The sequence below is a fragment of the Hypanus sabinus genome, chromosome X1 (genome assembly GCF_030144855.1).
Source record: "Hypanus sabinus isolate sHypSab1 chromosome X1, sHypSab1.hap1, whole genome shotgun sequence".
In the NCBI taxonomy this organism is placed as follows: domain Eukaryota; kingdom Metazoa; phylum Chordata; class Chondrichthyes; order Myliobatiformes; family Dasyatidae; genus Hypanus; species Hypanus sabinus.
The window spans coordinates 25,038,292-25,052,382 of record NC_082738.1 but is presented as its reverse complement, the minus strand read 5'-3'; the positions used below and the strand labels follow the sequence as shown (position 1 = coordinate 25,052,382).

Sequence of the window (14,091 nt, the reverse complement as noted above, 5' to 3'; positions counted from 1 at the left end):
CAATTTCTGTCATTTTAAACATCCGCACAAAAATGGCCGTTTGCTTACATCATCCAAAAGAAGGCATTCCCTAACACTTTGTTTTAATGCCAATTTCAAAGTTGCCAGTCATAGCAACTTAAATGCTCTGTTTATCTTGGGCAGATGCAGTTCAACACATGTTCCATTAGCCACTCCTATATTCAGCCCTTTCTTCTACTTTGACAGAGTTACAGCTACTTTGGGAGCTCTTGTACATGCTGTGCTCCAATCTTTGTAACTAGTTCACATTCCTCCTGATTTTACACTTTGTCATTGGCTTAAAAGGTGCATTTTTTAAAGAGGATTTCCACATCTGTTTGTCTGCCTTTGTTGTGAGGAATTGTGAAAATAGAAACCCATGATATAACTTATTAACCAGTAGACCTGAACCAGTTGTCTTGCTCTCCTTCCTGTAATAACCTAACCACAGATTCCCAATTTCCAGCCTCTTTGGTAACAGCATTTTGGTGAAACGTGCAGAAAAAAAAACAAATCGTGCAAATAAATGTAAGCCAGTAACGTTCAGAACTGAAGTTCACAAAAGTGAGGCAACACCCACAAAGCCAGTCATCACTGCAGCTGATTAAGGGTCCCTTAGTTGCAGGCTGCAGCTTCAGTTCAGAGCACCAAGCTGAACCAGTCCATCCACAACACCCTGACTTTTTAAATCTGTCCCAGTGCTTAAATCATCCAAACCTCGGACTATTCCTTGCTCTCGGATCCAGCCCCTACTCTCTGACCTAGGCTTGGGCCCCACTTCCTTGACTTTGCATCACCTCCATTCTGCAGCATTGAATCACCTCCAGGTCCGAGTGCTATGACATTGATGAAAATAAGTGGGACCTTGTGTGAGATGGGGAAAAGGGAGTGAAATTTTGAATGAGCTAAAGTTTAGAAGCCAAGGGATGGGAGACCAATTAAGGAAGCAATGGAATAATTACTTTTAGTAATAACAGCATACTATAGATGAGGGAGGTGGGGTTAATTAGGGACAAGAGAAAGTCTGCAGCTGCTGAAAATCTAAGCAACACACACAAAATACTGGAGGAACTCAGCAGACCAGGCAGCATCTGCAGAAAAAAGGAAGGGTCTTGGCCTGAAACATCAACGGTACTTTTTTTTCCCATTGATGCTGCCTGGCCTTCTGAGTTCCTCCAGCATTTTGTGGGGGTTAATTAGGGGCAGCGTTTAGTGGTGTCATGTGAATATGGTCTTTCTGATTAAATGTAGAAACAGTAGGACATTCAACCCATTAAGCCGGGTTGGGGTTGCAAATGTAGTACCACAAGATGCCAGAATTACATTTTATCAGCCAAAGACAGTACCTAGGAAGAAGAACATAATCAGAAAGAATCATAATCAGACTGAGCTTTTCAGTGTTAAAATGAAAGTTCATTGTTTAAGGATTTTCTTTTTCTTCAATGTAGACCAGAGCAGAGGTTTTCAGACCATATAAAAGATGAGAAGAGTATGGATTTTCAAAAGAGATTTATCTTGAAAAGAGATGACACAAGTCTAGACAAGGATGACAACCAGGTGAGTTCATGCATGGTGTAGCATTCATTTATAGAAAAGATTAAAGAAAAAGGGCAGCACTCACTTCCATCAAAGTGAAATGGTGGTGCAATTGATTTAATTCATTTACCTCAGACATTCTGAACCTGGTGAACTACATACAGAATGGCTGCACTTACAACTACACTTATCTGAACCCCTATCTTTTATGTTTAAAGGGCAGTAACAAGATGACTGAAAGATAAGTGTCACCATATCCTGCAAAGCTAAAAAGCCACTGACCAATCCTGAGAGGAAATTTCTACAGTAATTTTTACGTAAAAAAACAAGTATGCACTAAATGCAAAGAATCTGATGAAACACTCCTTGAAATGTTAATCTAATACTTTTCACCTGCAGTTGTATTAATTTGCAGATTTTGTTTCAGAATTTTCTACTTAAAGGGATCATGTTTTGAGTGTGTACTATAGTAACTTTTTTATTATTGGTCTTAAGTTAACTTCATTAATGGCATTAACTGAACCTCTTCAAATGAATATTGAAGACATTTTCTTTTGCTTTTTGTACAGCTGTAGCGATTAGCAGATTGGCATTCAGAATAATAGAGAAATCAAACCTACAAGTGACAATAGTGTAGGTTAAGAGTTTCCAAAACAGTAAACTTGATAGTGACATGGACAGAAATGTGACAATACAAGTAAATGATGGTAATAGGTAGAAGGTGGAGGTTGAAACTTATTTTTGAATTGAGAGGGTTTTAAAGACTGTTTTCCAGGCAAAAGGAAATGCAGTTGGTCATAATACCATAAGATATAGGAGCAGAATTAGGCCATTTGACCCATCGAGTTTGCTCCACCATTTCATCATGGCTGATCCAATTTTCCTCTCAGCCCCAATCTTCCTGTATCCCTTCATGCCCTGAGCAATCAAAAATCTATCAACCTCTGCCTTAAATGTAACATGCATAAATACTTGCCCTCCACAGGTGCCTGTGGCAGAGAATTCCACAGATTCAGCACTCTCTGGCTAAAGAAATTTCTCCTCTTCTCCATTTTATAAGGACGCCCCTCTATTCTGAGGCTGTGTCCTCTGGCCTAGGACTCTCCCACCATAGGAAACATCTTCTCCACATCCCCTCTATCAAGGCCTTTCACCATTCAATAGGTTTCAATAAGGTTCCCCCCTCCCCTACCCCATTCTTCTGAATTCCAGTGAATGTAGGACCAGAGCCTTCAAATGCTCTTCATTTAATGAGCCATTCAATCCTGGAATAATTTTTGTGAATCTCCTTTGAAACCTCCCCAGTTTCAGTACATCCAAGGGACCCAAAACTGCTCACAGTACTCCAAGTGAGGCCCTCACTAGTGTTTTATAAAGTTTCAACATGACATTCTTGCTTTTATATTCTAGTCTTCTTGAAATGAATGCTAATATTGTGTTTACCGGCTTCACCACAGACTCAACCTGCAAATTAACCTTTAGGAAATCCTGCACAGGAATTCCCAAGTCCCTTTGCACGTCAGATTTTTTTTTGTATTTTCTCTCCATTTAGAAAATAGCCAACCCTTTCATTTTTTCTACCAAAGTGCATGACCATACACTTCCTGACACTGTGCCATCTGCCATTTCTTTCAACGTTCTCCTGATCCAAGTCCTTTTGTAGCTTCTCCACTTCCTCAAAACTATCTGCCTCTTCACTTATCTTCATATTTTCTGCAAACTTTGGAACAAAAACATCAATTCCATCATCCAAATCATTGCCATTTCACGTAAAAAGAATCGGTCCCAACACAAACCCCTGTGGAACTCAACTAGTCACTGGCAGCCAACCAGAAAAGGCTCCCTTTATTGCCATTCTTTGCCTCCTGCCAATCAACCATTGCTTTATCCATGTTAGAATATTTCCTGTAATACCATGGGCTTGTAGCTTGTAAAGTGGCCTCGAGTGGCACCTTGTCAAAGGCCTTCTGAAAATCCAAGTACGCAACATCGACCAATTCTCTTTTGTCTATCTTGCTTGTTATTTCATCAAAGAATTCCAAAATATTTTTGTTAGTCGAGATTTTCCCTTGCGGAAACCATGCTGACTATGGCATACTTTATCATGTGCCTCCAAGTACCCTGAGACCTCATCTTGATTCTTGAAAAATCATTACTAATGTCTCCACAATCTCTTCATCCACCTCTTTCAGAACCCTGGGGTGTACACAGTCCAGTCCAGGTGACTTTTCTACCTTCAGACCTTTCATTTCCCAAGAACCTTCTCTCTGGTTATGGTAATTTCACACACTTCGAGACCCCTGATACATGGACCTTCTACTGTATAGCTAGTGTCTTCCACAGTGAATATTGATACAAAATTCTCATTCAGTTCCTCTGCTATCTTGTTGTCCCGCACTATTACCTCTCCAGCATTGTTTTCCAGCAGTCCGATATCCATTCTTGCCTCTTTTACACTATATGTATCTGAAGAAATATCTGGTCTCCTCTTCAATAGTATTGGCTAGCTTAATTTTGTATTCCATCTTTACATTAGTGACTTTCTTTAGTTGCCTTCTATTGGCTTTTAAAAGCTTCCCAATCCTCTTGACTTCCCACTGTTAAGTCCCTCTCTTTGGCTTTGACTTCTCTTGTTAGCCACGGTTGTGTCATCTTTCCTTTAAAATACTTCCTCTTTTGGATGTATATATCTTGTGCCTTCCAAATTGTTTCCAGAAATTCCAGCCATTGCTGTTCTGCCATCATCCCTGCTGGTGTTCTTTTCCGATCAATTTTGGCTAACTTCTCTCTCATGCCTCTGTAATTAGCTTTACTCCACTGTAGTACTGATATAACTGACTTTAGCTTTTCCTTCTCAAATTTCAGGGTGAATGTGATCATGTTATGATCTCTTGCCCTGAAGGATTCTTTTACCTTAGGCTCTCTAATCAATTCCGGTTCATTGCACAACACCCAATCCAGAACGGCTGATCCTCCAGTGGGCTCAACCACAAGTTGCTCTAAAAGGCCATCTTGTAGGCACTCTAAAAATTCCCCCTCTTGAAATCCAGCACCAACCTGATTTTCCCAATCTACCTCCATATTGAGTTCCCCTATGACTATTGTAACTTTTACCTTTTAGCATGTAATTTTGATCTCTTGTTGTAATTTGTAGGCAGATCCTTACTACTGTTTGGGGGTCTGCCTACAACTCCCATCAGGGTCTCTTTACCCCATCCACAATGATTCAGTAACTTACGACTCCATGTCACCTTTTTTGAATGATTTGATTTAATTTTTTACCAACTGAGCAGCGCCTCCCCCTCTGCCTTCTTGCCTGTCCTTTTGATACAATGTGCATCTTTGGACGTTAAGCTCCCAGCTATAAACTACTTTCAGCCATGATTCAGTCATGACTATAACATCATACCTGCCAATCTGCAACTGTGCTGCAAGTTCATTTAACTTATTCTGTATACTGCATGCGTCCAAATATAACACCTTCAGTCCTGTATTCATCCTTTTCGATTTTGTCTGCGTGTTACGTTGCAACCATTCCTCTTGGACTGCAACTTTGCCCTGTCAACAGCCTCTCTTCAATACACATTGCCTCTCTTTGTAAACCAGCTACCTCATCTTCAGCACTATATCCGCTTTTCCTACGATATTACTTGCATTGAAATATACACAGCTCAGGACACTAGTCGCACCATGTTCAACCTTTTGATTCCTAACTTTGTCTGAGGTCTTACCAACATCTGTCTCCTCAACCTCTTCACTAACTGCTCTGGCACTCTGGTTCCCATCTCTCTGTAATTCTGCCTTAAATCCCACAGTGCAGCATTAACAATCCTTTCTGCTAGGATATTAGTCTGCCTCCAGTTCAGATGCAATCCATCCCTTCTGTATAAGTCCCACCTTCCCTGGAAGAGAGCCCAGTGATCCAAAAATCTTATGCCCTCCCTCTTACACCAACTCCTAAGCCACGTACTAAACTGTATAATCTTCCTAGTTGTAGCCTTACTAGCACGTGGCATGGTAACAGTCCTGAGATCAGAACCCTGGAGGTCCTGCACCCAAAAGACAATAGACAGTAGGTGCAGGAGTAAGCCATTTGGCCCTTCTAGCCAGCACTGCCATTCACTGTGATCATGGCTGATCATACACAATCAGTACCCCTTTCCTGCCCTCTCCCCATATCCCTTGACCCCACTATCTATAAGAGCTCTATCTAACTCTCTCTTGAATGCATCCAGAGACTTGGCCTCCACTGCCTTCTGGGGCACAGCATTCCACATATCCACCACTTTCTGGGTGAAAAAGATTTTCCGCATCTCTGTTCTAATGGCCTACCCCTTATTCTTAAACTGTGGCCTCTAGTTCTGGACTCACCCATCAGCGGGAACATGCTTCCTGCCTCCAGCGTGTCCAATCCCTTAATAATCTTACATGTTTCAATCAGATCCCCTCTCATCCTTCTAAATTCCAGTGTATACAAGCCCATTCGCTCCAATCTTTCAACATATGACAGTCCCGCCATTCCGGGAATTAACGTTGTGAACCTATGCTGCACTCCCTCAATAGCAAGAATGTCCTTCCTCAAATTTGGAGACCAAAACTGCACACAATACTCCAGATGTGGTCTCACCAGGGCCCTGTACAGCTGCAGAAGGACCTCTTTACTCCTATACTCAATTCCTCTTGTTATAAAGGCCAGCATGCCATTGGCTTTCTTCACTGCCTGCTGTACCTGCATGCTTGCTTTCATTGACTAATGTACAAGAACACCTAGATCTCGTTGTACTTCCCCTTTTCCTAACTTGACTCCATTTCGATAGTAATCTGCCTTCCTGTTCTTGCCACCAAAGTGGATAACCTCACATTTATCCACATTAAACTGCATCTGCCATACATTTGCCCACTCACCCAACCTGTCCAAGTCACCCTGCATTCTCATACCATCCTCCTGACATTTCACACTGCCACCCAGCTTTGTGTCATCAGTAAATTTGCTAATGTTGCTTTTAATCCCTTCATCTAAATCATTAATGTATATTGTAAACAGCTGCAGTCCCAGCACCGAACCTTGCGGTACCCCACTGGTCACAGCCTGCCATTCCGAAAGGGATCCGTTGATCACTACTCTTTGTTTCTTGTCAGTTAGCCAATTTTCAATCCATGTCAGTACTCTGCCCCCAATACTATGTGCCTTAATTTTGCCCACTAATCTCCTATGCTGGACTTTATCAAAAGCTTTCTGGAAGTCCAGGTACACTACATCCTCTGGCTCTCCGAATCCAACCACATCCAACTCCCTGAACTCCCATCCTACCCATGTCATCGGTACCTACATGGACTACAACTTCTGGCTGTTCACTCTCCCACTTAAGAATGCTGAGGACTTGATCTGAGATGTCCTGGACTCTGGTCCCATCTGGAAACCTCGTTCCTCTTCCCCCTTCTCTTCTGAGTCACAGAAGTGAATGAGTAACATATGAGTAGTGTATGGCTTGGGGGAAAACTGTATACTGATACCCCATTTAATGCCACCCTGCTAAGTAATCAATAAATGTTCTTGGCCCCAGTCTGAATGCTGGCAGTTATATAGTGTGAACCTCTGTTCTCAGCCAATACTCCCACAGAAATGAATTGTTCTTGGATTGATGTGAGGCTGGCCAAAATTAGTGCAGCCCTTTGGCATTTCTATGCAAACTGAGGACTGCAGCTTGTTTGGCACTGAGAGTGTAGCCATTGGTGGGGACTGGAAGCGGCTGCTCCACATGTTGGATAGACTGCCTGAATCTTGCAATCTCCCTCATCGTCTGCTGCTGGATGTGATAAAGTCATAATCAGGTTTATTATCACAGAAGTGTTGTGAAATTTGTTGTTTTGTTGCAGCAGTATAGTGCAAGACTTTAAAAAATTAAGTTACAATAAGAAATATAGTGCAAAAGAGGAATAGTGAGGTGGTTTTCGGAGGTTCATGTACCATTCAGAAATAGGATGGTGCAGGGGAAGAAGCTGTTCCTAAAACATCAGTGTGGGTCTTCAGGTTCCTGTAGCTCCTCCCTAATGGTAATAATGAGCAGAGGGCATGTCCTGGATGATCAGGGTCCTGAATGATGGATGCCGCTGGCTTGCAGCATCACCTTTTGAGAATGTCCTCGTCGGTAAGTGGGGCTTGTGCCTGCGATGGAGCTGGCTGAGTCTACAACACTTTGCAGCCTCTTGAGATCCTGTACATTGGAGCCTGTATACTAGACAATGGTACATCAGTCATAATACTCACCATGGTACATCTATAAAATTTGCTACAGTTTTTAGTAACATAGCAAATCTCAAATTCCTAATGAAGTACAGCCATTGGCATGCTGCCTTCATGATTGCATGAATATGTTGTGCCACTGTTGACATTGTCACCACAGAGGGCAAGGAAGGTGAGTTCACACCATGCTGCTGACACAAAAGTGCTGTCTGTAAAGCATATGGATGTCTCTGTAGAGTGCTGTGTTAATTTCACTTAACACTGATTCCATTAATGCTCTCATTTTTAGGAATGTGTCCTGAGCCCTTAAGTGAAACAACATACCAATTATGATGGTTAGAACACATTTTCAGGTATCAACACAGGCAGTCTGACATTATGAACAAAGTTAAAGGAATTGATGAGAGCTGGGTGTCATCAGCATGTAATTGAGGAAGAAGGAACAACAAAGGATAGTTTCTTCTTGAAATCCATAGGTGACAGTGCTGAATGGAATAAAAATTATTGTCAAGATGTACTTACAATGCTTGTACAGACAGGACTTGAATGACATGAGGTCAATTCCTCTAGACTCTAGAAGAGTTCTGACCAACGACCAATCCAGACATCAGAAGTTTGAGAGGAGGGGATTTCACTCAGGTCCACTGCATGAGTAGAAAAAGCCAGCGGCTGATTGCGGCAGTGTAATTGAGTTCTGACCAGTGACCAATCCGTGTTTGGGATTGATTAGCAAGAGGAAATTAAAGGAAGGCAGGGGCAAGCACAGCAGCCATAGTCTGAGTGGACAGAGTAAGAGTGGTGATCTTGAGGCTTTAGCACTTCAAAGCTTCAGCAAAGAGAAATCAAAGAAAAGAAAAGCTCCAGGTAAAGTGTTTTTTCCCCCCATCCCTTCGTTATATCTGCTTAGTTAGGACAGTAGAAATGCCAGGCAGGATAGTTGAATGCTCCTCTTGTAGGACGTGGGAAAGCAGAGAGACCTGTAGCATCCTTGATGACTACAACTGCGAGAAGTGCATCCAGATGCAGCTTCTTATAATCCACTTTAAGGAGATGGAGGTGAAACTGGATGAACTCCAGATCGTTCGGGAGGCTGAAGGTGTGAGAGATAGGACATATCTAGATAGGACAGATGGCGATAGTTACATCCAAGGTACAGGACACAGAAAACTGGGTGACAGGATGGGAAAAGGGTTAAACAGCGAGTGCAGAGTGGCCATCCCCCTCAATAACAGGTATATCATTTTGGATACTGTTGGGGGGATAAGCTAACAGAGGAAAGTTACAGTGGTCGGGCCCCGGCACTGAGTCTGCCTCTGATTCAGAAGGGATAGGGGGAGAGAAGAGGAATGCTGTGGTGATGTGGGATTTGTTAGAGGAACAGACAGAAGGTTCTGTGGACGAGAATGAAATTCCTGGATGGTATGTTGCCTCAGAGGTGCAGGGGTCCAGGACCTCTAGGATCGAGTCCTCTGCATTCTTAAGTGGGAGGGTGAACAGCCAGAAATAATGGTCCATGTAGGTACCAATGACATGGGTAGGATGAGTGATGAGGTTCTGCAAAGGGAGTTAGGTGCTAAGTTAACGGGCAGGACCTCCAGGATTGTGACTTCAGGATTGCTATCCCATGCCACACGCTAGTGAGGCCAGAACTAGGAAGATTATACAGTTTTAACACGTGGCTAAGGAGTTAGTGCAGGAGGGAGGGCATAAGATTTTTGAATCTGTAATCTCTTCTAGGGAAGGTGGGACCTATACAGAAGGGACAGATTACACCTGAACTAGAGGGGTACTAATATCCTAGTGGGAAGTTTTGTTAATGCTGCACGGTGGGGTTTAAACTAGAGTTGAGGGGCAAGGGAACCAGAATGCCAGAACAGTTAATGGAGAGGTTGTGGAGAAAGATGTTGGTAATGTTATGAACGTACCACAGCTCTGAGGGGCCGAAGGGTGCGGGGTAGCCCCCTCCTTTGTGAGAATCGCAAGATCACTATTGATTTGGGTCAGGAGACCCAGGAAATGAGAGAGAGACGTGCGGAATGTCTCGTTCCCCGGCGATATAAAGCTACGGGACACGGCCATTGTCTCTTGAAGACGAACTTGTGTATTACAATACTGTGCTACGTGGAAGCCCTCAGGCAAAGTGGGCTGGTTGAGGGAGGGATTGCATCACCCCCAACCTGATTGACATCTGAAACCCTGTGAGTCAGATTAAAAGAGGGTCTGTGGGAACAGCCCCTCAGACGCACCAGAAGAAACGCTAGCGATCCCGTAATAGCAGAAGCCGGTGGGGGAGGAGGCCACGTGCGTTCGGTTCCATTTGCCCCAGAACCGGTGCCCACGGAAAAACGGCTTTTAGCTAACAACGAGGAAACCAACTCCCGACGACTCGAAGGATTAACATCATAAAAGCATGGGCAAGTTTCAAACCCGTCTTTCCCTGAAACCAAAACGCTGAAGCGTGAACGAACTAACAGTGACTTTTATATTTCCATCGGACAATACATTATCCCCTAGACAACGATAGAGCTATTTCTTATTGATTATTATTATACCCGCACTTTTAGATTTAGTATTGACGACGTATATTATCTGTATGGTTGCATTGACATTATTTTGTGTATTTTTATCAATAAATACTGTTAAAAATAGTACCATCAGACTTCAACGGACCTCTCTATCTTTGCTGGTAAGTGACCCAGTTACGGGGTACGTAACAGTAAGACCTCAGACAAAGTTAGGAATCAAAAGGTTGAGCATGGTATGACTAGATTCCTGAGGTGTGTATATTTCAATGCAAGGAGTATCGTAGAAAAGGCAGATGAGCTCAGGGCATGGATCAACACCTGCAATTATGATGCTGTAGCCATTAGTGAGACAATTGCAGGAGGGACAGGACTTGGCAGCTCAATGTTACAGAACTCTGTTGCCTTAGACGTGACAGAGTGGGAGTGTTTAAGAAGAGGAGAGGTGGTGTTACTAGTCAGGGAAAATGTCACGGCATTGGTGCTCCATTAGAAGTGTAGGGAATTGAAGGGGATGGCAGCAGTAATAGGGGAGTCTATAGTCAGAGAGACAGATGGGCAACTCTGTGGATGCCAAAAGGAAAAGTTGATCGTTGTTTGCTGCCCAGGTGCCAGCATTTGTGACGTTTCTGAATGCATCAACAATATCCTAAAAAAAGAGAGTGAGAAGCCAGAAGTCGTACATATTGGTACCAATGACATGGGTAGAAAAGGGAGGAGTTCCTGAAAAAAGAGTACAGGGAATTGAGAAGCTGGACCTCAAAGGTAGTAATCTCAGGATTGCTGCCTGTAGCATGCGACAATGAGGATAGGAAAGAATAAGGTGGCTGAAGAATTGGGGCAGGGATTCAGATTTCTAGATAATTAGGACGACTTCTGGGGCAGGTGTGACCTGCACAAAAGGGACGGGTTGCACTTGTATCCTAGGGGGACCAATATTCTTGCAGGCAGGTTTACTAAAGCTGTTGGGAGTGGTTTAAACAAATATGGCATGGAGATGGGAACCAGTATGATTGAGCTGAGGATAAGCCAGCAGGTTTACAAATAGATGATGTATGTAACATGAATGTAAGGAAGGACCAGCCAATGATTGGGTACAAATGCAAAGAGTTAAAGTGTACCACAGAGGCAAAATTCAAAAGGTGAAGAATGCAGGACTGGAGGTGCAGTAATTAAATGCACGTAGCATTCAGAATAAAGTGGATGAACTCATGGCGCAATTACAGATTAGGGAGCTCATAGTTGGGATCTTAATATCAAAGCATATACTTTGTATCAAAAGGACAGGCAGGAAGGCTTAGGTGGTGGTGTGGCCCTGCCGGTAAGAGGTGACACGGGGTCGGAGATTGTTGAATCTTTGTGGGTGGAATTAAGAAGCTGCAAGGGTAAAAAAAAATTATGGGAATCATATCTAGGCCTCCAAATAGTAGTCAAGATGTGGGGGGTTGAGATTGCCAAGGGAGCTGGAAAAGGTATGTAATAAGGGTAATGACATAATTGTAATTGGGACTTCAATATGCAAGGGGACTGGGAAAACCAGATTGGTGTCGGATTGCAAGAGAGGGAATTTGTTGAATGCCTACAAGATACTTTTTGAAGCAGCTTGTTCTTGAGTGTACTCGGGGAGGTGAGAGTTGATAACGGACCACTGGAAAATGATGCTGGTGAGGTTGTAATGGGGAACAAGTAAATAGCAGATGGACTTAATGGGTACTTTGCATCATTCTTCACTGTGGAAGACACCAGCAGTGTGCCAGAGGTCTGTGAGTGTCAGGGAGCAGGAGTGAGTGCAATTGCTATTACAAAGGTGAAAATGCTAGGCAGACTGAAAGGTCTTATGATGGATAAGTCACCTGGACCAGCTGGGGTACATCCCAGAGTCAGGAGAGACGTTGCTGAAGAGATAATGGATACATTGGTCATGATCTTTCAAGAACAACTTGATTCTGGCATGGTCCCGGAGGACTGGAAGATTGCAAATGTCACTCCACTCTTTATGAAGGGAAGAAGGCAAAATAAAGTAAATTATAGAGTCTGTTATTAAGGATGAGATTTTGGGGTACTTGTAGACTAATGATAAAATAAGTAAAAGTCAGCATGGTTTCTATAAAGGGAAATCTTGCCTGACAAATCTGTTGGAATTCTTTGAGAAAGTAACAAGCAAAGTGGACAAAGGAGAGGCATTTGATAAGGTGCTATACATGAGGCTGCTTTAACAAAATAAAATCCTATGGCATTACAGGAAAGATACAGGCATGGATAGAGGACTGGCTGACAGGCAGGAGGTAGCAAGTGGAAATAAAGGGGGCCTTTTCTGGTTAGCTGCCAGTGACTAGTGGTGTTCCTCAGGTCAGTATTTGGACTGCTACTTTTCACATTGTTTGTCAGTGATTTGGATAATGGAATTGATTGCTTTGTGGCAAAGTTTGTGGATGTTACAAAGATAGGTGGAGGGGTAGGTAGTGCTGAGGAAGCAATGCAATTGTAACAGGACTTGGACAAATTAGAAGAATGGGCAAAAAAGTGGCAGATGGAATACAGTGTTGGGAAATGCATGATAATGCATTTTGGTAAAAGGAACAATAGTGCGGACTATTATCTAAATAGGGAGAAGGTTCAAACATCAGAGGTGCAGAGGGACTTAGGAGTCCTTGTGCAAGATTCCCAGAAGATTAACTTACAGGTTGAGTCTGTGGTAAAGAAGGCAAATGCAATGTTGGCATTTACTTCAAAGGGAATAGAATATAAAGACAAGGAGATAATGCTCAGCCTTTATAAGACACTAGTTTGGCCGCAGTTGAGTATTGTCAACAGTTTTGGGCCCCTTATCTCAGAAAAGATGTATTGTCATTAGAGAGAGTCCAGAGGAGGTCTACGAGGATGATTCTGGGAATGAAGGGGTTAAAATATGAGGAGCATTTGGCAACTTTGAGCCTGTACTCACTGGAATTTAGAAGAATGCAGGAGGGATCTAATTGAAACCTACTGAATTTTGAATGGACTTGTTAAGAACCCCGTAACTGGGTGTCTTAGTCTGGTGATACTATTTTCAATAATATTTATTAGCAAAAATATACAAAATAATATCAATGCGAATATACAGAGAATATACGTTAGCAATACTAAACCTAAAAGTGTGGGTATAATAATAATCACTAATGAAACAAGCTCTATCGTTGTCTAGGGGATAATGAATTGTCAGATGGAAATATAAAGTTCAGTTCTGTTCATGCAGGCTGCGGTAGTTGTTGGTCGCGGTGTTTCAATTGTTGGGGGAGAGAGAGAGAGAGAGAGAATGTGCGAACAGTAATAGCTATTATCTTGCCAACCTTCCTTTACGATTTTGATCCGTCGATGTGTCGTTGTTGTGGCCATTCACGTATGACCCCTCCGTCCTTTAGCTAGACCGTTCTTCCGTGGTGGACTCGTCACCCAGGCAAGGGTGGACACACACACAAGCCCCCACCGGTCTCGCTACAAAACGCTGTGAGTTAAATTTTACCGACCCTTCGTTCGGTCTCCGGTCTCCCACCCTGTCTCGTGGGGTTCTGATGCTCACTAGCGTTTCTCCTGGTGCGTCTGAGGGGTGTTCCCCAGACCTCACTTTTATCCCCACTCACAGGGTCTCAGGTGTCAATCAGGTTGAGATGATGTAACCCATCAAACTAGCCCACTCTGGTTGCCCCCTGAGGGGTTTCAATGAATAGAACAGTACCAAGTACACAATCCTTCTCCAAAAGACATTAGCAGTAATCAATGGTTCCGCTCTCCTTTTGTTAGCTGGAGACA

At 43.0% G+C, this 14,091-nt stretch overlaps 1 protein-coding gene across 6 annotated transcripts in view; it reads left to right on the top strand.

Moving 5' to 3' along the window:
* The window catches only part of LOC132384710 (R3H domain-containing protein 2), a 302,458-nt gene that overhangs the window by 168,211 nt on the left and 120,156 nt on the right, over positions 1–14,091 (top strand). For all 6 annotated transcript variants that reach the window (XM_059956099.1, XM_059956098.1, XM_059956097.1 and 3 more), the window contains one exon: positions 1,449–1,557. In XM_059956099.1, coding sequence (XP_059812082.1) covers positions 1,449–1,557 — 109 coding nt within the window. The remainder of the gene's footprint in view (positions 1–1,448; positions 1,558–14,091) is intronic.